The sequence below is a fragment of the Lepisosteus platostomus genome, chromosome 3, assembly GCF_059453375.1.
Source record: "Lepisosteus platostomus isolate fLepPlt1 chromosome 3, fLepPlt1.hap1, whole genome shotgun sequence".
In the NCBI taxonomy this organism is placed as follows: Eukaryota; Metazoa; Chordata; class Actinopteri; order Semionotiformes; family Lepisosteidae; genus Lepisosteus; species Lepisosteus platostomus.
In genome coordinates this window covers 24,497,083-24,524,215 of record NC_142613.1, presented here as the reverse complement: position 1 = coordinate 24,524,215, position 27,133 = coordinate 24,497,083, and the positions used below count along the sequence as shown (strand labels likewise).

General features: G+C 36.4%; 1 protein-coding gene across 1 annotated transcript; it reads left to right on the top strand.

Annotated features, from left to right (window-relative positions):
* LOC148674687 (solute carrier family 22 member 3-like) lies at positions 1-27,133 on the top strand. The gene is made up of 11 exons (XM_088625097.1): positions 1-1,555; positions 7,835-7,938; positions 9,726-9,880; positions 10,874-11,042; positions 13,269-13,386; positions 14,184-14,290; positions 17,665-17,879; positions 19,314-19,422; positions 21,922-22,034; positions 22,845-22,944; positions 25,984-27,133. The coding sequence occupies exons 1-11, from the start codon at positions 1,151-1,153 to the stop codon at positions 26,039-26,041; spliced, it is 1,653 nt and encodes a 550-aa protein (XP_088481223.1). The 5' UTR covers positions 1-1,150; the 3' UTR covers positions 26,042-27,133.

The following is a 27,133-nucleotide window of genomic DNA, read 5'->3' as shown; positions in this document are numbered from 1 at the left end:
AGGCACTCACAGAGCCTCATACCATGCCATTTTTCCTAAAAGCACCTTAACATACCAGTTTGTCTTTGGATTGTGCAGAGAAAAAAAGAGAGAAAAAAACATAGGAACTCTGGGCCCTAGCACCTTGAGACAGTAATGCTGACCAATGAGACTCCATGCTGTCCAATACCATTTGCGTATTGTTTTATTCGGGTTTGCAAATAATCACAGATTAAATAATTTTATTTGCTTTTTAGAAACAAAACACATATCCCAAAGTACTGTACAATAAAACATGTAAAATATAAATAATTATAATCAAACAAAAGACTATACACAATATTCTTTATAAAATGTATAGGAATGCCAGGTCTAATAAGTTTTAAGGCAAGATTTCATGGCAGAGACTCAAACACTGAGAAACCTGCTTTACATCTAAACAGTGGAATTCTATCACAGAGAGTTTGTAGTTTTGTTGATGACATTCCCTTTATACTTTATATTCTTAATATAATAATAATTCCTACGCTTATATAGTACCTATCTGGAACTGGTAATGGGGACTTCCTTCCACCCGGATGGTACAACAGCAACCAATGTGCGCCAGAACACTCACCACACGTCAGCTATCAGTGGGGAGGAGAACAGAGTAATAAAGCCAAATCACAGATAGGGACTATTGGGAGGCCATGACTAGTAAAGGCCAGAGGGAAATTTGGCCAAGGCACCAGGGTAACACCTACTCTTTTCGAGAAATGCCCTGGGATTTTTTACAACCACAGAGAGTCAGTACCTTGGTTTTATGTCATATCCTGAAGGACAGAGCATTTTTTACAGTATAATGTCCCTATCACTATACTGAGGCATTAGGACCCACATGGACCGCAGATGAGCACTCCCTACTCCATTATAAAGTTAGCTATTTTGCATATTACTTACATTAGTTTGACTAATTCCAGAAAATACTTCCTTGTCCTTTTGCAGGAGGCTGGAACTCCTCTTATGAGGAGGAATAACAAGAACTTTGCCCCACAGGAATCCCCTCCCCTTTCAGCAATGCTGCCAGGAAGCTCACAGACACTGACAATCTTCATCAGCAGTATAGCTCTCTCTCACTGTCTTTCACTATAAGCTTCACAGTAGAACGCTGATCTCTGCAGGACAGGGCACAATGCCCACATTTGATGAATTGTTAGTGAGCATAGGAGATTATGGGCCATATCAGAAAAGGATTTCCCTTTTAGGGTGCCTTCCAGTGACTCTCTTTGCTTTTGTACTTGTTGGGATTGTTTTCTATGGATACACTCCAGAACACTGGTGTCAGAATCCTGAAGTGCAAGAACTGAAAGAAAAGTGTGGTTGGTCCTATGAGGATCTGAAAAACTACACAGTCCCACGGACCGACAAGGGGACCTTCAGACAGTGTGAGAGGTTCAATGTGGACTGGAACAGCACTGATCTCACCTGCCAAAGACCTCTCGCACTGTCCTCTGCTAACTTCTCACAGCAAATTCTCATCACTACATGCGACAGGGACTGGGAGTTTGACAGATCATATACTACAGTTGTGACTGAGGTAGGAGCTCTGATATATAGAGAAGGTATTGTGACATTAGGAAATTGTTATTAGAAGCCTAAGTGTCTTTCAGGGAGGTTAAGCAGCATATTCTCAGGTTCAGGAACTTGTTTCTAAGGAATCAAGGAATTAGTTTTAAGAGATTAAAGTGCACTAAAATATTGTCATCAAGTTTATTCAAATAAAGTCCTTACTGATCTTGTAGCAAAATCCATTATATGATTTTTTTAAAAAACACTGATGTAAGCACAAAATATGTAAGATCTACAAAAGTATAATAACTCCTAAGATTTCTTTAGATTTTAAAGATATTAAAAAAGTAATACTTTTTTCAACACAAAATCATTTAATATTCTATTAAGGGAGTGTATAGGTTCATTTCAGCACCTGCGTGAAGCAACTAAATGCCTCACAATGATTTTTACAGTTTAAGCAAAGCGTATTGGTTATTAAGGCAGTGCAGTGCCACAGTAGTTAGTATTGCAGCCTCACATCACTTGATGTTCAATTACAAGGTTGCTAGCTGTGTGGAGGTCTCCCTGTTTTTGCCTGGGTTCCGGCCAGGTGTCTGGTTTCCCCACACAGTCCAAAGACATATTAATATGTCTCAACTTGTTTGTCTTTAAATTTCCTTTTGGAAAAATTGGCCCAGATGTGAGTGTATGTGTCTGTGTGTGTTTGTGGCCTGGGATGGACTGGTGTTCTGTCCAGATTGTATCCCGCTTCATATCAAAGAAAGTGGTTCGAAAATGGATGGATGGTTATTGGATGTTAAATGTTTAATCGTATCCACAATATTTAATCTTTCATAGTTAGTCATACTAGAAGCAAAATAATTGTGTTAATCTGATTTAATCCTTTACATCACGTTCATCAATGTCTCCCTGTTAGTGGGGTTTTAGCATAAATTACTGTTATATATATATTTTGTACTTGCAGTTATATAATACTGTTCTGTATATGCCATGAAATAGATTTTTATCCTCTCAGGTGTGAGGTGCATAAATTTGAAGTATGTATAATGTTTAATGGTTAAACATCAAACAAGCACAAAATATCAAATGTAACGTGTCCTTCTGCACTATAAATGAACAAAAACAACAAATCTAATAAGTAACAGTGTAGATCAGGTCTAAAATCATACCTGAAATTTTAATGGGTTTAAAATCTAGCTTGATTAAGTGCTCTTTTTTTTTATAAATTCATACAAACTTAGAGTTCTTTGGATAAAAGCATCACATATTTTATTTTATGGTGGAAACATTAAACACATGGAAAACAGCAGGCTCTGGTCCCAACTTCTAAAAATGTCAGTTACATCTATTCCAATTTTCTTTTATCTAATGAAATGTACCCGATCAAGTGACTACTGATTTTATTTTTTACAGTATGTAGAAAATATACAATTTTAACATAAAGTAAAGTAAAGTAAAATTTTGAAACAGTATACACATGGAGCAGCATGGTGGTGCAATGGTAAGCATTGCTATCTCGTACTGCCGGTTTAGTTTCCGGGTGCTGGTGTACTATTCTAGTGAAGTTTGTGCTGTATGTTCTGACCCTGATCCAATTGGTTTTCATCAGGTGCTATGGTTTTCTCCCACAGTACAAAGACATACTTGTTGCTTAACTTGCTTATGGTAAAACTGTCCCTGGCGTGAGTGTGTGAACAGTATGTCTGTATGTTGCTGTGTGTCTTTTGATGGACTGATGTCTGATGTCCATCTTGTGCATGTTACTTACTGTGATGGGCTCTGGCTCTGCCATGACCATGAATTGAATGAAACAGTTAGAAAATGGATGTGCAAATTAACTATTAATAATAATACTACTATTCCATGCAAATTGAAGTCACATTTATGCAGTTGTTACCCTTCTGCTGAGTTTCTAAATCATGTATTTTAACATTTAAGGTTTAATGACTGCATTCACTTCCAATAACAACTATTATTATTCCCATAGTAAGTATTGCAATACTGTGCTGTAATATGAACATTTTAATTCATTTTCTTACACTAGAATGATTATGATAAAGTATTCTATGATACAAAGCAATCTATCTAGTAATAACATTAGAACTTTCTCCAACCATTCTGTTGTTTGGTCAAACTCTATTTAATTTGAAGGTTATAAAGATAGTGTACTTAAAATCTATTTGGCGTAACTCTGGTTGAGGAAATGGCAACCAAACCATAACCTGATGGAGTCAGTTCTGATATTCAGTATGTGAAGTAGTTTTGGAGGAACACCAGTCAGCTAGGGTTAGATTGAAATAGACTGGGAATCTGTGATGGGCTGTGGAAGATGCTGAGCAGTCCCAGAAAGAGTCATCTTAAATTTATTAGCACCAGGTTTGTCTTTGGTTAGCCAAATGTGGAGGCACTGTTGGAATGGGTAGTGAAGAGAAAAATGAAAAGAGTAATCAGAATAGAGAGGGCTAATAACAGAACTGAACTTGAAGAAATGAATGTAAGCATCATGACCTTACCAGTCTATTTGCCATGGATTCCAGGTGAAATCCCCAATAATAAACACCAAAGAATTGGTCTTTGAGGGTCAGTAGGAGATCATTATACTTGACAGGCTGCGCATCAAGGCAATAAGAGCCTGGGGTAGGGTGAAGGGGAGAAGGGCTGTGAGAATGGAACCTTTTAGTTGTGACTAGGGCATGAGTACTCAAGCAAACTCAGTAAGCAGGATCAGAGAAGAAGAAAAGACAAAATACCAGAGGTACTATATGTTGTAACATGGCAGACGTGTGGAGAGAAGGAAGAGAGTGGATGAAGCAGGGATTGAGAAAAGGAGCACAAGAGGAGTGGGGGAACAGGAAGAGGCCTTGGTGGCTAGTTTGTGCAGAGCTCTGGGGAAGGAACCAGAAGAAAAGAGCAGATACTGTATATCATGGTGTCTCCGTGGAGCTGGTTCTTTATTGTGGGGTGTAGAGAGATAGAGATCGAAGAGCTGCTTATCTGAAGTGGAGAAAGGAGTGAGAAGCCTCTCCCCCAATTGGTGCTGACATTTTGGATCAGGGCTGTTTTGCCTGTGACATTAAAATACTTTTCATTTAAAAAAATATTAAATTCTTTTTGGGTGTCTACAAATTTTACACACCAGGTGGTGAAATATTTGCCCATTTTTCTTTGCTGACTTTCTTAAGTTCTGTCACAGTGGTTGGGAGCCATTGATGAACAGTAATCTTCAAGTCCATCCATCCATTTTCTATCTGCTTTTTCCAATTTAGGGTTGCAGAGGAGCCAGAGACTGACACAAGCCAGACACACACATACTCACACACTAGGACCTGTTTTCATAGAAGCTAATTAAGCTACAAGTATGTTTTTGGAGTGTGGGAGGAAACCTGGGGAGAAAATACAAACTCCATGCAGGTAGACCCTCATTTCTGGAGTTGAACCCAGGACCCATGTGCTGCGAGGCAGTAATACAAATCACTGCAACTATGCCAAATCTTCAAGTCTTATATTTTCAAGTAACATATTTTTTTTAAAAGTCAGGAGATTTGTTGGGCTACTCAAGGACATTCACTCTAAACCACTCCAGTGTAGCTTTGGCCTGGTGAAATACATCTTTAAGAAACTGGCCTTTCTAGTTATTGTTATAAGACTGTCAACACATGTAATAAAACATCAACATATGCCCAAGAATTTAATGATACTGTAAAATACATAACTTATAATAGGGAAGTCAGAATCAGCAGTGAAACATAGACCAGAGAACACAAACAGCAACTGTGTGCATTTAAAACTGAGAACAGGAAACAATTCTTTACACAAAAGCTTGTAAGAATATGAAAGAAGCCACCTTCCAAGTTCAAAGTAGATGTCCTTTCAGTGTATTTCATCACAAATGTGAAAAATGACTACAATTAAAATGAATACAGTAAGATACAGGACCATAAGATACGGTGCTCAGTGTCTGACATTTGTTTAATGATAAATGTTATGTGGGAATTATTATTTTATTTCTGAGAATCTATTGTTACAAAATAGGAAGAGGCAGGAAATAAATAAATAAATAAATAAATAAATAAATGAATAAATAAATAGATAAACCTTAATACACGAGTCAAACAGTAGGTATAATTTGAGACGTGAGCTCAGGCATGCAAGTTTTTTATTCTATGGCACAGCTTTGGCGTAAGACCAATTCAGAGTCAAAGCCTGAATCTTCAATCACTCAATGATTGACAGCTTACTAATGATCTTCCTTAGTATTAGCAGGCCTGATCCATTCTTAAAGTTGTACATATGGAGTTTTCATTTGGAACTGGGGAGGGAATGGTCTGAAGATGTCAGAACACATGAGTTCCTGCTGAAGACTGAAGAGGAGTAGAGCTTGGATCAGCACTCCATACCAGAATTTTGAGGTCCTGGTATGATGAGAAAATTCTAGATGATCTTTAGATGTTATGAAGCCAACAATCATCAATAAAGTAGACAAGTATATTTGTAGAATTTACAGTGTTATTGTATTGGTACATTGCAAGAAGGATCATCCTGAGAGCATGAAGATGAACAATTAGATCTTTTCAGGATACAATTAGAAACATTTCAGTTTCAATAAAAAAGCCAGAAATATTTAATTTAATGCATGTGGAAACCTGTTGCATATTTCATATACATACTGTAATAGACTGCCAATCTATGCTACAGAAGCATAGATGCTGGTCTTCTAATGCTAAACTTAAAGTTGTAATTGGGTCATTTAGTGTACAAATGTATGTCAAGCTCTGTTTCTCAAATATGTTTACTCTGAAAAATATAACATTTATATCTTTACAATCTTTGTGAGATGAACATAGTATTTTAATGTGTTTAAAATTAGTTGATAATTTAATTTAGTTTGCAAAAATCAAAGGAAACTTTTTCATAGTCAACATACCACATATGTTGTCAATGTGAAAGCAACATGTTACTCACACATCTATTCAAAGCTTAGAATAAAATTGCATCAATTTTATTGACTTTTATTTAAAATTTCCAATTAAACACTGCATTCTTACATTCAGTATTAACAAAGTAAAAAATGTTAATCATGCATTAGGAACAATGCATTTTTATTTAAATGCTATAAACATTTGCTTTTTTATTTTCATCACATAAATATTTTGTCAACACAATTAGCAGGTGTCTTTCATTGGGCTCTTAGAAAAGAAAAGAGCTGGCATGATTCAAGTCCTCAAAATCTTCATAGGCAGTGACAAACACAACCCAATGGACTTCTTTAGAATTAGCAATAAAACAATCAGAAGAAGCTATAGGGGAATTTAAATCTGCTTTTAGACCTGAAAAAGGAGGCTGTTTATAAACAAAGAAACAGTATAGCCTTTTTATATTTTCATCTGTATAATAGCTGCATCATGTATAATTCTGTAAGGCAGATAATTTATTCTGGACAGATGGAATAGGCAAACTCTGTAGATATTTAATTATTTTTTCCATTTACATTATTTTATGTTTGAAGTTTTTGTTTCTTTTTTGTAAGCACTAAAACTGGATTATTTTTAGAAAATAATACATTTGTTACATCCTCCATGCATTTTTATACTGATGGTTTGGTATGTACTACCAAGGGCTGTAGTTTGTACAGTAAGTAAGGCCTCAGGAACTTCAGACTGCTCCTTCCTCTCTTTCATCTACTATTAGACGTTTTATCCATTTATTGAGTTTGAGAGAAAAGTGGGAAATGAAACAAATTCTGTGTAAAGACATGTCTGTCCACATTATAAATAATATACAGAGCAATCAAGACTAGGAGTTTATGGTGATGCATTGTTTTCATGTTTTAGATAATGTAGGCAACCAACGTCAGAGTTCTTATGGCAAAAAAATGGCATTTAAAAAAACACTCCTATAGTAAATTGTTCTTAATTCTCTATCCAGGGTCCCCTCTCTAACGCTTGAAAAATAGACTGATAATTATATAATCAAAGGTGACTTCTAATGACAACTGGAAATTAAGTTTCAGTTCATTTTTAATGAATAAGATTAGTTATTGTTGCTACATTTTCACATGCCTTTTGTCTCAAAGAAGTAACAAATATTTTGCAAAGTCTTTGAATTAATTCTGTTTTTTTTTTCAATTCCAAGGGTGATGGTGTCTTACAATGACTTAACAAATATTCAATTCCTTTTTGCAAAAAATGATATTTAGCACATAAATACTGACAAAACCCTAGGCAATCACCCTACTACCAAATTTATACATAACTATATTACAGTAGGTAATTACCATAATTTTGTTTATTTCTCTGTGTTGCAGTTCTCATTGGTGTGTGCAGATTCTTGGAAAGCTGATCTGAACCAAGCTTTTCTAACAGGGGGATTTTTCCTTGGAGCTTTGGTCACAGGCTATATCGCAGATAGGTAAGTATTTTGTTACAGGGAATGACAGACGCATGTGATGGTAAATAAGAAGGGGTTTGGAAGCCTGTCCTCTTGGTTAGGTTGCCATTCCCTCAAGTACTCTAGGTGAATCACACCAAATAATCTAAAAATATGCAGTATACATTATACAGTATATTGTGGCATTATAACATTCATTAGGATCTAATCGAAGTGCTGAAAAATGAAAAAAAATTAGTTGGATAATCTGCCCCAAAAGAACTGGGGCCAGAACACTAAAAATAGATTTTAATTCTAGTTTATGATTTCAGAAAATGTTAGTAGAATGAAAGTGTTTTGGGTAGAGCTACTGGCCCACAGCTCTTGGGTCTTGAATTTGAGAAACATTAAATGTTTAAGCAAAAGGGCAGATGAACAAATAGTGATATACAGTATATACTGTATATACTGATGAAAAAAAGAAACACAACATTTTCTGGAATGAGAATACTATAGTTATAGCTTATGTACTTTCACAAAAGGTTATCAATTTGTTTAAAGTCCTCTGACCAGCAATACAGCTTATGCAGTGAGGCGCTGCAACTTGCCAATCACATGAAATCTCATTAGGTGCACTTTTACCCAACGAGGTCTGATCAGGTGACCTTTGAAAACGCCTTAATTCAAAGCTTAGGCCACTACAAGGAAAAGGCCAAACTTAGACAGGGCAGACAAAGACACAAACTCACAACAGGCCCAGCTTTCCCAGAAGAGAATTAACCAACCAGTATGCCTTTGGGAGAAAACCAGAACACCTGGCGGAAACCCACACGAGCAAGGCTAGAACATACAACCTCCACAAAATTAGCACCCCAAATCCAGAATTTAACCCAGGGCCCCAGGACTGTGAGGCAGCCTAGCTCCTAGCCACTGCCCACCATGTGTCATGCTCGTAAACCCCTCCTCTTAAGGACGCTCCAGCCCTTCCTTGTTTTATACTCATCTCCCGCACCTGCCTCCAGTTCCAGTCCCACATGCCATAAAGGCCAGGCGTTCCTGCCAATCTGTGCTCAGCTTTGGAAGATGGACACCCGGAAACCCGCCTATCTGCGATTCCAGGAGCGACTTGACGCCACAGGCTTCATCATAGCGTCCTGACCTTTTGAGTCCGGGACTAGGGAGTTTCTGGTCCCGTTACCCCTTTTATTCCCTTGACCCTCTGCCGGATCTCGCTCCGGCTTTTAACTCTGTTTGTCTGTCAGGATGGATAACCCGGTCTTGGACTTTTGCTTCACCCATGGATTTGCCTTGGACTCCCTTGGACTGTTTGCCTCAGACACCAGCGCACCATGGACATGTCCCCTGATTTCCTTCCAGCCCCTTCACATGCTTTTTTCCTCGTGTTTTCCTCACTCCTACCCGGATTGTGTTGTCTGCATAGGGTCCTTCGTGACACCATGCTGGCCAAATATTGTGTTAATTGATAATATAAATCACCTTTAAATTCATGTAATATGTATATTTCCCATTTCTGAACAAAGGCTGAGGAGAAGCTGAAGATTTTACATTTTATTGCTTTAATTTCCTAAAGGAAAACTAAAATTGTTATTTGAGGAGAGTTGTGGTCAAGACCTTGTTTAATTCCTGACCTTGTATTACAAACTCATTTGCGCCTTGTAAAACAAGCACAATTGTCCAGTACATCAGACCCTTTATCTTTAATGTAGATGATGTCTTTTAACAATAGTTGTGGTACAGTAAAATTTTTAGTCAATATTGATCTAAAATGGATGCGTTGAAATATCTCCTACAAATCTTTTCTATTTCAGATTTGGCCGAAAACTGTGTTTTCTTATCTCCATGTTTGGGTTAGGTGTCTCTGGAGTGAGCATTGCATTTTCCTCAAACTATGCAATGCTATTGGTATTACGCGTGTTCCAGGGTTTTTTTGCAAAGGGAGCATGGACGGCTTCATATGTGCTTGGTAAGCATACCATCAAATAAATAACCAAAATTATACACCTTAAACATATTAGGAATGTTGAATGCACAAGTAGATTAGGGAGTTTCTGTTTCCCTGGCAATTTCTAAGTGAACTGTTTGATTATGTTTATTTTTTGATGTGGTAATTAACTAATTGAATGAAAGGAAAAGTCCAGAGATAAAAAAAAATAAGATGCAGTGTGCCTAAGTCTCAATTATTGAGTCAAATCTGCAGGATCTTTGCAGTCAGACAAACAGATTGTAGCAAGCCTCTGCATGCCACAGTGGAATTGATACAGTTCCTTCTGCCACGTAACAACCCCTAGCTTGCAAAGCCCTATTTATTTAAAAAAACACCAGCAGGCAGCCCTGAAACAGTGCGTCACTGGGTTCTATGGTATGTTAATTACATTTTTTTGTTTTTATCTTCTAGTTCAGATTTGTTTAGGTGAGACTTATCATTGGCTGTCTGTCTTCCCTGACTTATCTTCCTGCATTAAAGGCTACACTTATATATTGTAATTCTAATTATAATATAATAAAATAAAACCCACAACCTTTCAGTTTTGAGTCTAGAGCTCTAATCACTATATTTACCTATATTTTGCTCTGAAAAAGGTAATTCCTCAGTAAATGTGGAACAGTGTAAATAGAATTTTGTTTCTCAATATCCATGCAACGATACATCAAAAGGACTAATTGCAGAAAGAAATTAAAAACTTCAGTTTACCAAATATAGTGTAAATTCCTACAGGAAATCTGTAACAATTTTGTACTCTAAGATTTAAAGTTCCTACTTCTTGTTATAAAGTTCCAAAATATTTCTACAGATATTCCCAGAGCTGGGGACCCAAAAGACTACTTTTGGGAATTCCTATACTAAATGCCAATCAGCAAAAGCCCATTTGTAATTCAGAATATGTGCTCTGGACTTTAAGCTGAATCTTAGCAGCACAAACAACCTAAATAAACCTTTCTTTTTCTTTTATTGCAGTGATAGAATTTTTTGGATCAAATAACCGGAAATTTGTATCTGTTGTATCTCGGAGTTTGTACTCAACAGGGATGGCCATTCTTCCTGGAGTATCCTATTTTACTCAGTCATGGAAGACTCTTCAGCTCACCATGACAGTTCCAATTTTTCTCTTTTTATTCTATTACTGGTAATTATCACCCTAAGTATTAATCATATTTACTGAAGGCTTTAATTTTCTTACACACAAATCTTTGATGAAAGCAATATACAGTATGTTGTAAAAACCAATGTCTTTGAGACATGGCCTTTAGAAGGCAATACTTTGCAATACAAAATGATACCATTGTGATCCAAAAGGCATTTGTTTAAATGACTGTATTTTTATATTATAATATATATACTGTATATACTGTAGCTATTTAGGCCTTTAAAATCTTGATTATCTTGGCTATTTAAATGTTGCTGCATAATGGCTTCATAATCACGTTCATAATACTTTATAGGGACATGCACAAATGACATAATGTGTGTATAAGAGGTCATGACATTTGTTTTAGCATCATTTCTAGCACCTTCTTCATACCAGGATAGCAACTATAGTCAAATGAATGCCCTTAACCTCTTATGCAGCAACATTTAAACAAAGTATTACCAACTTATTGTAACGCTTACGGCCGACAAGCACTGTGTGTAAGAGCCGGCGTACCAGAGCGGGTGACGTCACCGCCCTTCCCTGTGATAGCAGGACCACAGCTACTGGGCTGAGGAGAGATCTCTCTTTAGCTCTCGGGGCTAGGTCGCTACAGAGAGACGCTGAAGTACCGGGTTCGAGCCTCCAGTCGGGATGGGGCCGACCAGATGCGGCAAGGGCGCCCGCCTGAGCCCCCGTTGCGTTACATTGGTGTCAGAAGCGGGGTGGGATAGCCCTTCGCCGGGGACGGCGATTTAAGTGGGGGAGAGTGTAACGCTTACGGCCGACAAGCACTGTGTGTAAGAGCCAGCGTACCAGAGCGAGTGACGTCACCGCCCTTCCCTGTGATAGCAGGACCACAGCTACTGGGCTGTGGAGAGATCTCTCTTTAGCTCACGGGGCTAGGTCGCTGCAGAGAGACGCGGAAGTCCCGGGTTCGAGCCTCCAGTCGGGATGGGGCCGACCAGATGCGGCAAGGGTGCCCGCCTGAGCCCCCGTTGCGTTACATTGGTGTCGGAAGCGGGGTGGGATAGCCCTTCGCCGGGGACGGCGATTTAAGCGGGGGAGAGTGTAACGCTTACGGCCGACAAGCACTGTGTGTAAGAGCCGGCGTACCAGAGCGGGTGACGTCACCGCCCTTCCCTGTGATAGCAGGACCACAGCTACTGGGCTGAGGAGAGATCTCTCTTTAGCTCACGGGGCTAGGTCGCTGCAGAGAGACGCGGAAGTCCCGGGTTCGAGCCTCCAGTCGGGATGGGGCCGACCAGATGCGGCAAGGGCGCCCGCCTGAGCCCCCGTTGCGTTACAATATCCTTGCAAAACTCAAGATTGTTTCACATCCAGTCCATTGAGACCCATTAATTTGTATCACAATATATGCCAAGATGAATTTACTATCTTTTTCTGAATTTAACCAAAAGTTGGGGCTAGTATTCATAAGAACATCCAACATCCTCTCAAGTCTGCATGAAAGTTACACTTTTTAAAAAGTTATTTGAAACTTAAGATATAAATAATAAAAAATTAATATATTTTTCTCTTTCTAGTGTGTGAGGCCATACATGGAAAAATATTATATAGTATTCTGACAATATAATGAACAATTCTATTGTTCAGAACATGACAAACTAGAAATATACAGTTCAAAGATTTATGAATGCAGAAAAATGTACCATCTGCTGCAATTTCAAAATATGATTTAAAAAAAGCGTTTTTCTGTAGGTACACCTGTTTAAATAGACACAGGCTATTTATTCTGGAGTCCTAAGACTGACTAGAAATATCACATTTCACAGCTTCAATGCATACCCCCAAATTTCTATATGGATAAGTTTATCCTGAATTCAATATAAATATTTTGTGTGATTAGCACTAAATATTTATCAGTAAATTTCAATTAATGTTGCAAAGGAACAAGTAATAGGTTTATTCCATACTGAAAAGAGAAGAAAGAAAATACAATGTTTTGGCCATGGAGCCGTGTTCTTCTCACACCTGAAGAAGGCTCCACAGCCGAAATGTTGTGTTTTCTTTCTTCTCTTTTCAGAATGGAATAAACCTACAATATTACTTGCTCCTTTATAGCCTATGCATGTTGATGCAGCTACCCACCCAAGCTCATTTAATGTTGTTTTGATGCACCCTAATATATTTATTTAAACAAATGTTTCACCCATAAAAGTACTTAGATTTTATTTTACAGTTTCATATTGTTTCTTCAAGGTTAATTCCTGAATCTCCTCGTTGGCTGTTATCACAAAAAAAAACTAAAGAAGCCATGAAAATTGCAAAAGACATTGCAAAGTACAATGGAAAATCACTTCATGAAAAGCACACTGAGGTACAGTATATGACATCTTGAATGGTTGTGAGGTCTCATCTCAGTACCACCTGGCCATCATAAGATCACAGGAGTTCTGCTGACTGTGAAGATGCACAAAAACCCTGACAAAAAGAAGAAATGCACATACAATTCCATTGTATTGCATTCCTCAATATTGCTCAATTCAGAGATTCCTAGAGGGCTTTAATTTAAGTACTGATCAAAGGGTTAGCTAGAATATAATATATAATATAATTTACCTGACCGTATGATTCCTCCCCTGATTGATCCACAGTAGAAAATATGATTGTCTTCAGGATAGTACCATATTGTTTTCTGATTAGTCTGCATGTGGTAAATCACCACTTTTCAGTATTTTTCTGTACACTGCTTGGCCCAGACTGCCTCAGATTATTTGATGTGATGCTTTTTTTTCTTGTGCTCAAATGACATTTAATGACAGTCAGTTTCACTTGGTTGTGCAACTGAGATGAACCTACCAACATACAGTATACAGAGTAACCAATGTATTAACTTCTTCTCAGTAAATCATCTGAAATACTCTTTTCATGCAGCTCTAAAATTAAGCACCTTATGCATCTCTATTAAATAAAAAAATCAAAATGTTTTGCTAGCTCTGGGCTATCTGACTCCATTAGGGCTCATATTTCTTAGGTTCTATGAGAGATCTGCTGCTACTCTATACAGAAATTTATAGTGTTTGTGAGAACTGAATCCTACAGTACCTTTCTTCAAACCACATGAGCAAGACAGCCTGAATTAAATCAACAGTTTGTAGTTTATTTCTATTTCAGATACAGATTTTGGAGGAGAAACCTGAACAAGTCAATAAACCTTCAGTTATGGATTTATTCAGGACCCCACAAATGAGAAAACAAACATTCATTTTAATATATGCCTGGTAAGAAATGTGCTTTTATACAGTATGATCCTTAAACTGGGTAAAAGCCAACATCTTATTTTCTCCACCTTTTTTGATTTTCCAAAATTTGCATGTAAATAATTTCAGCTTGATTTACTTAGTTAATTGTATACTTAGTATATTTGTGGTTAAATTAAATGAAACATGCAAAGAAAAAAATAGCCAAATTTAAAACTTTTACTTTTTTTACCACAAGTAAAAAAGAGTGCAAGCCTCTTAACAATATCTTTCTTATATTTTAAAATTTACTGAATGCATTGGAATTTAAAACTGTAATAGTCATCCATCAATTTTGTAACTGCTTTATCAAATACGTGGTTGTGGGGGGAGCGATCAGTTCATCACAGGGGACACAAAAAGTCACACCAGGGCCAGTGTTCCCAGAAGCCAATTAACCTACTGCCCGTTCCATGTCTTTACTGGGGGAGGAAATTGGAGCACCTGTAGGAAACCCACCCATTGTACCCATTGTACTGTACATACAGTACATACATGATATCGCATCACAACTCTTTTTTATATGGAATTGTAATTTTTTTGTATTCCCCTCAATTGTGAATAATTAATTTTTATTTAGTGTGATACTGCAAATTTGCATGAGCACTGAATAGGTGATATTGCACTTTTTCTTCCACTAATGTTTGTCACAGAGCAGACTCTATAGTGTCTTTCAATAACATTAACATTAAATGGAGGAGTGAGTGTAGCTTTGTCTGAAAATACTGCATTTTTTTGTAGATGCCTAACAAAACCTGGGTGCTGCTGGGTAATGGCATACTGTAATACAGTCTGAACTATTAAGCCTCAACCTAATAATATGTAATATGAGCACATTTAAAAAATTACTTTCTCTTCTTTTTTGTCCTCTTGATTGTCAGGCTTCTTCATGGTGGGTCGTAGAACTGCTGAGTTCATTTTCATTGCTCTCTGTTTGCTCTCTTTCTGTTTCTTCCCTTCTTATCTGTATTAAACAACCTTCTTCATCACAAATTGAGATTTTTCAGGCAGGATCTTCCCCTTTCTCATAAATCATAATTAGGGTCTAGAAATGCAGACATCTCTGTTTCTTCCTATTTGTTTACAGTAGGAAGAACTGGTAGGTCCATCTCTCTCCTTAACTTTGTAGCATGTCCACTCACTCCAGATCCAGATCTTTCTCCATACTCCATACAAGTTCTCCAAGCTTCCACACTAGCAATGGTTCCTTTATCCTATGGGCTGTGCCCTTCTTCTTTAACTGGCTGCTCTTTACAAAGGACTTGACTTTCCCCTCAGTTTCATCTCATCTTTGTAACTTTTTCCTGGACTATTTTGACACTTTTCCACTCTTGGGCTTAATGTTCAAGTGTAGGCTTCAGGTCTGTTCCCCATTTCCTGTAGCTCAAACTGTAATTGGAGGAGATGCCTCTCTTTTCAAGCCTCAGCTGCTTCTGCTGTATGTTTCTTTATCTATTCCTGTGTTATGATCAGCTACTGTTACAGTAACGTCAGCTCCTCTGTTTTTCTGAGCTTCTTGCTTGGTCTGTTAAAGCCTCCCTCAGGCTGTCTTTGACCATTTTCATGTTGCTCTACTTGTTTTTCAATTCTGCCATCAGTTTAGAGATTCTGGCTTCCTGATGCCACTTCTCATCTAACAGTACTGTCTTTTCCAAAAACACAATATTTTTGCTTGTTAGACTCAGCTTGCTTGCATGCTCATGCTGCTTCTGTTGGTATCCTCCTATAATTGCATTAGCTCATCTTCTAGGCTTTTGGCCTTTTTCTTACTTTCCTTGGCTGTGGTCAGCACTTCCTCCCTGTGAAAGATTTTTGTCTGGGCACAGAACCTGTGCATCTGTCAAATAACCTTGTCTTGGCCTTTGGTTGCATCTTTCGGTTGCCTTCTAGCTCCTCATCTCTATTTAGCTTCTTGTTTGTGGTAGTCATCGAGATTCTATGCTTCTACTCAGCATGGTCTCCAGCTCATGCACTTGTTTTATTGGATGCCTCTAGCTCCTTACGCTGCTCATAATACTTCCTGGGCAGAGCTAGAATAGGTTTCCTCCTAAATCAACTTCCAGTCACAACTTGGGATCTTTAGTGCCCTGTAGTTCATCCTTCACCTCTTCTAGTTGTGTCTTCATGTCTTGCTGGTAGATTGTTTTAAACCGTGCTTTAATAGTTTTAGGCCTCCAGGGGCTGGTGATTTCAATTTCAACTGCATTTTGACCTTCTCTAGATTGCACTGCAGATACGTGCTCATTCCTCCTTTAAACTGGAGACTTAACTCCTCTCCACATTATCATCGGATTCGGTGTGCTTTTTTTTTCTTATCTTTTTGGTACTTCCTGAATCTCAGGCATAATGATAATCAGATCCATCTGTGCTTTTGGCAGCGCTCCTTTGACTTACTGCACCTCTTTAGGAACTCATACAATTATTGTCAGTGACTTCCACAAAGATGTATTCCCCATCTTTCATCCCTCCTGTTGCTGACTCCATCTTTTGCTTTTGGTCTCCCTTCTTAAAAGGACAAGCTTGCCTGCTATGTCTATACTCCGAGCAGGTAGGGCAGAATGGGACCATCTCGCATGCAAGTTTCTTCTGTTGTCAAAAATGGTGTGTGCATCCCCTGGACAGGATCTGTGATAGTGTCAAGGGCTGTTCTTAAAAAAGAGTCTGTCCCTTTAAAGATTCACTCTGGAAAACCTGGCCTGCTTCAATAAATTTGAATGGAATGCACACAGCATGTGAAGATACTTCTCGCCTTCTGTTTTCAGCAATAAGGAAGTTATGAGATTTCTCAACCACTGTAGGGTAAACATTCCTTTTGTTCTGAGAGAGACAGATTTTTTTAAACAAATTCCTTGCACTTCACTATACAGCTCATAGGATGCATTCATCCTCCACCATTTCTGATGCTACTTTCTACAGGTCACAATAAAATTGATAAAATTATTGATTTAGGCATGTCCCTGACCAACAGACACACCACTAATACAAGCCGTAAGATTTAAACAGTGCAGTTTGTTTACAAACTGCAGGGAAAATCAAACCAGTTATCACAAAGAAAATAATAAATGAAACAAAACTCGAGTTCCTGGATAGACTTATTGATTCTCTTACTATCCAGCTTTGCTTGTACTTTGAAGCTGATAAGGTTTGGAGTCACATAGACTTCTAAGAATTAAGCAGGAATTCATGTATTGAGGCAACAACTCATTCCCCAAAGGTCTCTGGGTAATGTACTGTAGATCAGGCAAGGCTGCCATTTTGTCTAGGATAGGGGTGTCTTCACAATATTGAATGTTAATAACATTTTTATTTCACATATTTCTAATAAAGTATGTTTAATCTTTATTGTCTTGTAATAGGTTTACTAGTGCTGTGGTTTTCCAAGGTCTAGTCATGCGTATTGGAATCACAGGAGGCAACAGGTTTCTTGATTTCTTTATCTCAGCAATTGTGGAGCTGCCTACTGGTTTAATATTTTATCTGGCTGTAGACCGAATTGGTCGGCGTCCTCTGCTTGCAATTTCTAACTTTTTTGGAGGAGCTGCATGCTTAACAGTCACCTTTATTCCAAACGGTAAGATTTTTAACTGACAAGTTAAAAAAACAAATACACATTTTAGTGAGAAATGATGTGGTCATAGAGATCCCACAAAATAAAAGGGTTTACATGGCCCCATTAAACAGTATGAAAAAATATTTACAACTGTACTCCTGTTAGAATGCAAGAATGTTTATGACACTATTTTTTTTAACTGGGTCATCAATTCCGACTGTTTTCTACTAAACACTTCAAGCAATCCAGGAAGAAAATGAATGCAGAGAAATAATTCAATATTGTTTTACATTAAAATAGAAGAGAATAGTAGTTAATCTACAGTATAACCAATATGGGCTCTTGGACACAGAGCAAACACCACATCTGCTAAATATTCAAAGACATAATAATAAGCGACCCTTTCTCGTTAGCAGATCATTATCTTGATATCAATGGCATAATTCCAGTGTCAAGGTTCATGAAACATACTGTACAAATAACTGCATTTAGTAATTAGATAATGTTCTCTAAGAAAAAATAAAGAATAACTCAAAGTTACATGAGGTGGATCTTAATCAAGTTATTGGGTCTGTGAGATTTAAACTGAAGCTCTACAGTGAATAACAGATAATAAATGACAAAAATGGTTTTAAAAATTTAAATCTAAATTTCCTTAATAGAACAAATGTTTTAATAAGGAATATGAGTAACTTTGTTGAATGTTGTACTTTTCCCAGCACAGTAAATGAATCTTTCAGGACAATGATGACTGTTTAATATAATAAACATATGGTTTTACTTTTTGCTAAAGTAAGAGGACATCAATGGTAAATTATATTATTGTAGCCTATACTACTGTCTTTTGATAATAGCATTACAAATATAATTAATTTGGTTTTTATTTTTATAATTTACTTGAATTATTTATACGTTATTAAATATAATTTTAAAAATCTATCATTTCTCAGATTCTGTAATTGTGAGATTTGTAAAACTATTAATTGGCTGATTTAAAGGTTATTTAAGAGTGTTGCACATTACTCTTTACTAAAGCAAACCTATACTAAAAACCATCCATAAATAATATTGAACAGCTTTTTTATCAATGTTTAACACATGCTGCATCTTTTGATGATCAGAGCAACAAGAACATAGCAAGTCAATTGCAACACTGAGGGGAATTTATGATAAAGGTTCTTTTTTTCACCACTGAGCCATGTACAAAGTGAAAACCTGATACAGACAGACAAGGGTTCCTTTAATTTAATATTGATTTAGCTGAAAACATAGCATGTACTAAAACCAACTCCATTGACATAAACACAGCTTGATGCTTAGCTCTGTTACATATTTTGTACACAGACTGCAATTTCAATGTGTATACAGTAAGTTGTACCAAAGAAGCAACATTATTTTTACTTCATAATTCTATGTACAATATTCAATTATTAATATTTTTGTCTTGTTTTTCAGATTTTAACTGGGCCAAAAGAACAATTGTAATAATTGGGAGACTTGCAATAGCAATAGGATATGAGACAGTAAACTTTGCAAACACTGAACTGTATCCCACGCCACTAAGGTAACAGTTTACCATTAGCATGTTTATCTTGTATTTTTTATTACTTTGTTATATTATACAGTACTATTGGTATATTATTATCATCTCTTAGTTAATAGAGCGAGAACTTATATTTTCAAGTAGAAACACACATATTAATTCATTCCAAGTGTTTAAGGTGATAGCAATTAGTACCTTTTAAATCAAACATTATCTACAGTAGATGTACTGTATAAATGCCATGTTATCTGCGTCTACACATACTACACATATAGAACCTTTGTACCTAGGTATACTCACATAATGTGAAACTTTAAGAATCAGAGTTGGAAACCTCCTAATACATTAGTCCAAATCTTTTCAAAAGAGGCAATTTTGTTCATATGTCAAGCTTTTTAGATGTATAAATAATTATTTTTCCTGTTGTTGTAATGGTCGAAAACAGCCTGACTTTCAGTTGTGCAGGATAAGGTACTTTAGAACAAATGAAAAAGAATCATTATCTAGGTACTGTATAAAGGTATGTGAGATAGAAAGCAAAATGAGGGGTTAAAGATTATAGTTTTGACAACTAGTTCTCTATCTCAGTCCACAATCTTCTAATCTTCCAGCAATTTACAAAAGAATGTTGAATATGGCACATTAAACAATTATGTGAATGTGGTCAACTAATTCAATATTTAATTGTATTTATATAGCACTTTTCATTTAAAAATTTAAAATAATACCTGAAATGAAAGAAAAGTGAAGCTTTGCACATACTATATAAGAAGAGTCCCATTTTATTCGCCCCTGAATTAGTACTGTACTCACCTGGGTGCAGCAGCATAATGAGTCAGCAGCATACTGCACAGGAGATGAGGTGTAAAAGTGAGGAATGACAACTGAAGAAAGGGGGAATCTTTGGGTGGGTAAAATAATTCAAGCCCAGAGTAGGATATAGACATGGTTCAGGGATTAATATATTTATTTTTGTAACTGTACCATGATATTTTTAATAACCAAGTAATAAGAACTTTGGTTAAATATGTTGTTCAAAGATGCCTCTTCCTGTGCTCCACCATGCTCAGTAACCATATTGGGCATTGTTCTGGAAGTCCCAGTCACATTATATCATTCAAGATCTAGATTTTTATTCTTACAAAATTGAGCAGAATTTCATAATCTGTAACTGATGTGAATTTCTATTTGTATGTAATTGTATTAGATACAATTTATATTGTATAGAAATGGTATACATGTTTTTAATCTGAAAACATACTTCTGCAATATCCATAGAAATTAAAATTTTAATCTTAAATTTCGCATTAAATTAAATTTATGTTGAAATTCAGGGAATATCAATAATACTTTTTATCAAATCAACTGACATCAGTTGATAAAAATGCCAAGAAAAGTTCAATTTGAAATTGATCCAAAAAGTATAGATTAGTTAAATTCATTTAAACCAATGTAAATATCTATAAATATATTTGATACAATAAACCTTTTTAAAATTACTTAAACCACAACTCTTGCATTCTGGGGAATTTGGGAAAGAATTCCAAGTGATTTGGGTAAGTTGTTTTAGATCAGTTACTTATTGGACCGTAACTATAGTGTGAGAATTGAGTAAACTGTTTTAAGCAAAATTTGGGTGGTGTAATGGGGGTGAATGAGAGTATGAATAGAAACTTGTTACTATATCACATCTTGTCTATAAATTCTTGCTTCACAGGAATGCTAGTTTTCCATCTATCTGTTTTCTAACCAGTTTATCTAATACAGCATTGTAGGGGGAATCAGAGCCTCTCCCAGCAAGCAATAATTAATCTAGCAGTAGTCAGTCAGATTGTGGGAGAAGCCCCACACAAACAGGGAGAGAACACAAACACCATAAAGAATGCACTATAGGAATTGAACCCAGAGGCCAAGGCAGCATAGCTAACCACTGTGCCACTGTGCCACCCTATTAGTACAGTATACTGTATATTTTGTATAGGAAATAAATTTTAAGCATGAAGGATTTATTCTTATCTTGATTCTATACAATGTAATTACAATCATATTTCTTTTTATAACTCCCTGAAAAATATTATTATTAGGGACCTTCACTTTGATTGCATAAGAATAGGTAGGTATTTGTGCAGAGTATGTAGCACAGGCATGTAGAGGTATTAGTTCAGGTGGGTAGCTGCGTCAGCATGCATAGGCTGCAAAGGAACAAGTAATAGGTTTATTCCATGCTGAAAAAAAGAAGAAAGAGAACACAATGTTTCGGCCGTGGAGCCTTCTTCAGGTGTAAGCTCACACCTCACACCTGAAAAAGGCTCCACGGCCGAAACGTTGTGTTCTCTTTCTTCTTTTTTTCAGCATGGAATAAACCTATTACTTGTTCCTATGTAGAGGTATTGTCTCTAGGGACTCCTAACCCAGTGTTTTCAGTTTAAATGTCAACATTTAGAATTCAGTCTTGGTTTAAATAAATATTTTACAAATGCACAGTAATATGTTTTCAAAAATATATATTTTCTTTTGAAGAAACCTTGGAGCCTCAATATGCTCCTCTTCCAGTGATGTGGGAGGAGTTGTTGCACCTTTCTTGCTCTTCAGATTAGCAAGCATATGGCTAGAGCTTCCTCTCTTGTTGTATGGTGAGTACTCTATGTATACATTACACTTCATGGATATTTCTAACTTTTTTTTTTAGTTTATAAACTGTACTAAATCAAAGTGTAACACATATAACGTGATACTCAGAGTTCTGACTCACTGGCTTTGACTAGAACAAGAGATGTGGATATATGTTGTGTTTGAATTTCATTATTATTTGAAAACTGTAATTTGCATGAAAATAGTATGGTACTCACTGTAAAAAATTTATATTTCCAATATAATAGATAAGATAGTGAAAAATAATTATGTTTGGAATGGAAATAATGTTTTGAAGTATTTATGACATGATAGAGTAATGACATTCATATTATGGCATTTGATGATTGTAATATTTTAGGTTTACTGTTATTTTGTATTGTTATTTTTGCTTTAGTCTTCACAGCCATTGGTATAAACAGTAAGAAAAATGTCAATGCATATCACCTAAAATTTAAACTAAAATAGTTGGTTTTAAATTCGGAATATTTTGACCCTTAAATTCATTATATTTTCCATGAAAATTTAAGTGCCTGCATGTTTCCAACATAGAATCCAGTGTTGTAATAATAATAATAAAATCCTATTTGGTTAAAACCTCCCTGTACATGATGTTAGTGTTGCAATTTTGAGATGAAAAAGCATATAAAGTGATCTATTAAATCACAAATCTTCCAATCAAAAGCAGTGGACTTTGTTTATTATGATTGCATTTCCATGTCTGCGGTTTATCCATTCTATTTGGCATATTTAATATACATTCTTATTTTGCAAGATCTATGACAATGCTTTCTCCATCGGAATTTTTACAGGAGTCATGTGTTTGATCTATAGTGTTGTGGTTATGCTTTTACCTGAAACAAAAGGCATTGATCTACCAGAAACTATTGAGGAAGTGGAGGCTCTCGGAAGGTAAATTAAACAATCCATTATTAAATATGTGGCAAAATACTACTACTACTATTGGTCTTGAGGTTTGCACCCAATGTCAGCCTAGTTGATACAATGCACAGTATATGGCATGTGTATGCTGGCTTGGGCAATTTATCAAACATTTTTGGCAGTTAAAGGGAATATACTGTATACTATCCTGTTATACACTTATAGCTAGGAATATTTGTTTGACACTTTTTCTATATATACAGTATCTGAAATAATAATTATGGAAATTATGGTCAAAGTGGGCATATAATGCATATAACACATTATAGATAGATATTACACATTATAGATTTTGTACAAAAATGAAATGCTACTTAATACAGTGTTACAATATTATTAGTTTCTATGCTAGGGACCCCAACATAAAATGTTACATTACCTCAACATAATAATTGTTACGCCATGGCTAGATTGAAAATAGACGCCTGCAGTTAGAGGAAAAAAATGATAAATTTGCGTGCTTTAGGCTAGCTTACTGAAAAGGTAGTTAGCAAAATACAAAGAGGTTGATGCAACTGGAGAGACTTGGTCTGATGAAAATACCCAAAGCTCCTCAGGCGAGGATTGACAGAAAGTTTCAAAGACACTCGGGAATAACAGACAGAGGCACTTGGAGCGATGCTGGTAGGTGACTGGAGAAGCAGTGGAGAAGTAATACTGCCAGTAGCAGGTCGAGTGGGACCACACAAGACGTCCAGTAAGCAGGACTAGACTGGAAAACAGAATTCTCAGGTCAGAACAGAGGGTGGCTGAAAGCTGCTCAATAACTGAGCTCTGAGCAGCAGGGCTTAAAGACAGTGCTAATCAAGGTTTACAGGCAGCAGGTGGTTTACAGGTGGTAGGGACAGCTCGCCGAATCAGGTGAGGTGTGCAATGTTGAGCTCTCAATGCGAATGTGAATAGTCTCCAAGGACACCAAGGGCTGACCCGACCAGGTGTAACAATTATATGAATTTCTACCAGCAAGAACATTTCTGCTTCCTGAATAGAACTTAACAGCATAGTTTAAATAGGGTGGCTCTCAGCTGCTATACACGAAGACACCAACTCCTAGCAAACCTCGCAACTGAGTACCAGCAGACACCCTGTCACAGTCTACTTTAAAAGGACGCAAGTAAAGCAGAATGGCTAGCCTGTGCTTGACTTAATATTTGTTCTGTTTTTTAGCAGTACAGTCTTACCAAGTCACCTAACAGGCTAGCAGTAAAGCTAGGTTTAATAAAGATGTGATGAATAATATAGTTTTCGTAAAAGAAATCTCACATGCTGTAACAACACGGAAATATGTGGCTGTCTCTATTCTATCTAATTGCATCTCTGACATAAAAATTTGGATGACTCAAAACTTCCTTCATCTTAACTGTGACAAGACTGAAGTCATGCTTATTGGTAGATGGCTCTGTACTTGAGCTCCAATCAAAATTGAAAAACCTTGGGGTTATATTCGATTCTGGCTTAACATTCGACCCACATGTACAGCATACTGTCAAAACATCTTTTTTTCACCTTAGAAATATCGCAAGACTACGTCCTATGCTATCATTAACTGTGGCTGAAAAGGTGATCAACATATTTGTATTTTCTCGAATTGACTACTGCAATGCTCTGCTCCCTGGGGTATCTAAATCTACTCTGAACAAGCTGCAGTATGTCCAAAATTCAGCAGCCAGAATCCTGACCAGGTCTAGTGCAAGTGTTCACATTACTCCTATCATGGAGTCCTTGCACTGGCTTCCGGTCAAATTCCGCGTAGACTTTAAAATCCACATGCTCACCTACAAGGCTTTACATGGCTTGGCACCTCAATACCTGTCTGAACTTTTATCGCCCTACTCCCCACCTCCCAACCTCCGCTCTTCAAATTCTGCCCTCCTTACTGTCCCCCAAGCCCGTCTACATTGTATGGGCGACAGGGCCTTCTCCTACTATGCCCCCAAGCTCTGGAACTCTTTGCCCAAGGATATTAGAGAGTCACCTTCTCTAAACTCCTTCAAATCCAGACTCAAAACCTTCTTCTTCAGAAAAGCCTTTACTTAACTGGTTCCATTCTTCACCCCTCTGCTCTTCTTAATACCATCTTCCACGGTCTCCTCTATTGTTATTGTTGTATTGTTGTAATTATAATTGTGTCCAGTCTTGTGAAATTTTCTTATTTATTGTTGTAGTCTTCTTATTTATTGTTATTGTCATCCTGTAAAGCGCTTTGAGAAGCCACCTTTAAAGGCGCTATATAAAATAAAGTTTATTATTATTATTATTATAAATAAAATTTTTAGCTATAGGCAGCTACTGTTATTGACAAATTACAGCTCAACTTTATGTTTTACCCAGTATCGTACAGTAGGACTCTTAAACAGGGTTCATGAATCTTAATCAAAGGCACCTTGAAGGGGTGATACAGATACAGACAGGTTGTAATTTGTTATGCATTCCTTAAGGACACATTTAATTGGAATACATATTTTTTATAAATAATTTTTTTAATTTTTCTGCTAAAATTAATTGTGACACCTCCAAAGAAAATCAGGTTGCTACTGCAGGTGATGGGGGTTGGATCAGAGTACCTCTGCACTATATAATATTGTATGTAATTTTATTAATTCAAATATAATATAGAACATATTATAATTGTTCACACCTGAAGAAGGCTCCACGGCCAAAACGTTGTGTTTTCTTTCTTCTTTTTTCAGCCTGGAATAAAACGATTACTTGTTCCTTTGCAGTCTATGCATGCTGACGCAGCTACCCACCTGAAATACTAAAATTGATACAGTTTGCTTAATATAGCTCCTTTATCCTTTTTTCCATAATTCTTTCCAATACATATACAATTGATTTGAAATATTTTTGAATAGTTAGTAAGTATCAAAAGTTAAACCAACTTATTTTGTTAAATTTAATTAAATTTAAGATTTAATTTTGCATTATTATACTTCTTATGCTTCTTATTGTTGTGTAAACTGACATTAATATATATATATTAATGTTGTAACTTTTTTGTTTGCTTAGGGGCAGCAGATGTTGCTTCATTACAAAGAACAAAAAGCCACAAAATTCAGTTATCTAACTAGGAATGGAGGTCAATGAGTAGCAAGAATTATGATCATTGTGGAAAGAATGGGGGTGATACATCAGAAGACTGGAATGAAGACAGAGCTTCTTATTTTTTTATGTCCGATATTGTTTCCCTTATAGATATACATTTTTCCAGTATTAAGATCGGTTAATCCCTTTGTTATCCTATATTCTCTTAGACCATTAAAATGAGTTTCTACTATAATAAACAGAAATATTATAACGGTTTACACATTTTTCAATTTGCTTAGTCTCCTAAGTTATTTGAGAAGTCATCTTGAGAAGAAGATGAAGAGATGAACAGACATCAATAGAACTTTAGAGACACACTATTTATGGTATGCTACACACAATTTATAGAATTGCACCTAAGCTTGTATACAGCATATCTAAAATTCACATCAGTTGATTAGTTGAGTGCAGTACTTGCACAAACAGGAAGATTAAACAATGTCCTGAAAACATGTCACAAAAAAGATTAAACAGTAAAGGCTACGTCTTAGTGAATTTGTAAATTATTTGTGCTTCTGCCCTGTCTATTGGGTTTACAGTATAAGCATTGAGCTTATCTTCATTAACAGAATAGAAGTAGGTAGTAAGGTGATTAATGTAGTAAATTAAGACGAAACATTTTAATTTATCTTGGCATTGGTTTTAGGCATTATACATCTTTATGACCCTCACTAAACTGCTGAATGAATGAAGTCATGCTGATGCTCAACCCATCATGAGATATTGTAGCCCTGAAATGATCTGGCAACACTTGTGTTGGGGATGTGATCATGTTCTCGCGGTCCCACCTTTCTCACTTCATCAATTTAACAGGATGCCTGCAGCATTTTAAAGTATAGTACAGTACATTTGTAAGGTATTATTAGAAGTTTTTGCTATTTTAAAATTTTTAAACTACTATTAGTAAAATTAATTACTGTATTAGTCTGTCCACAAACAAAACATTCCTTTTAGATAAGAGGAATGTAAAAAAAACAATTACTTTTTGTCAATGAAAACCTGTGTGTGTGTCTCTCTCTGCTGGATGTCTCTCTCTCTCTGCTGAATTAATCAAACCATTTTATTAAAAACG

Coding starts and splice junctions, on each gene's coding strand:
- LOC148674687 (XM_088625097.1), top strand. CDS start 1,151: ATGCCCACATTTGATGAATTGTTAGTGAGCATAGGAGATTATGGGCCA. Junction 19,423..21,921: donor CTGTATCCCACGCCACTAAG/GTAACAGTTTAC, acceptor TTTCTTTTGAAG/AAACCTTGGAGCCTCAATAT. Junction 22,035..22,844: donor GCTTCCTCTCTTGTTGTATG/GTGAGTACTCTA, acceptor GAATTTTTACAG/GAGTCATGTGTTTGATCTAT.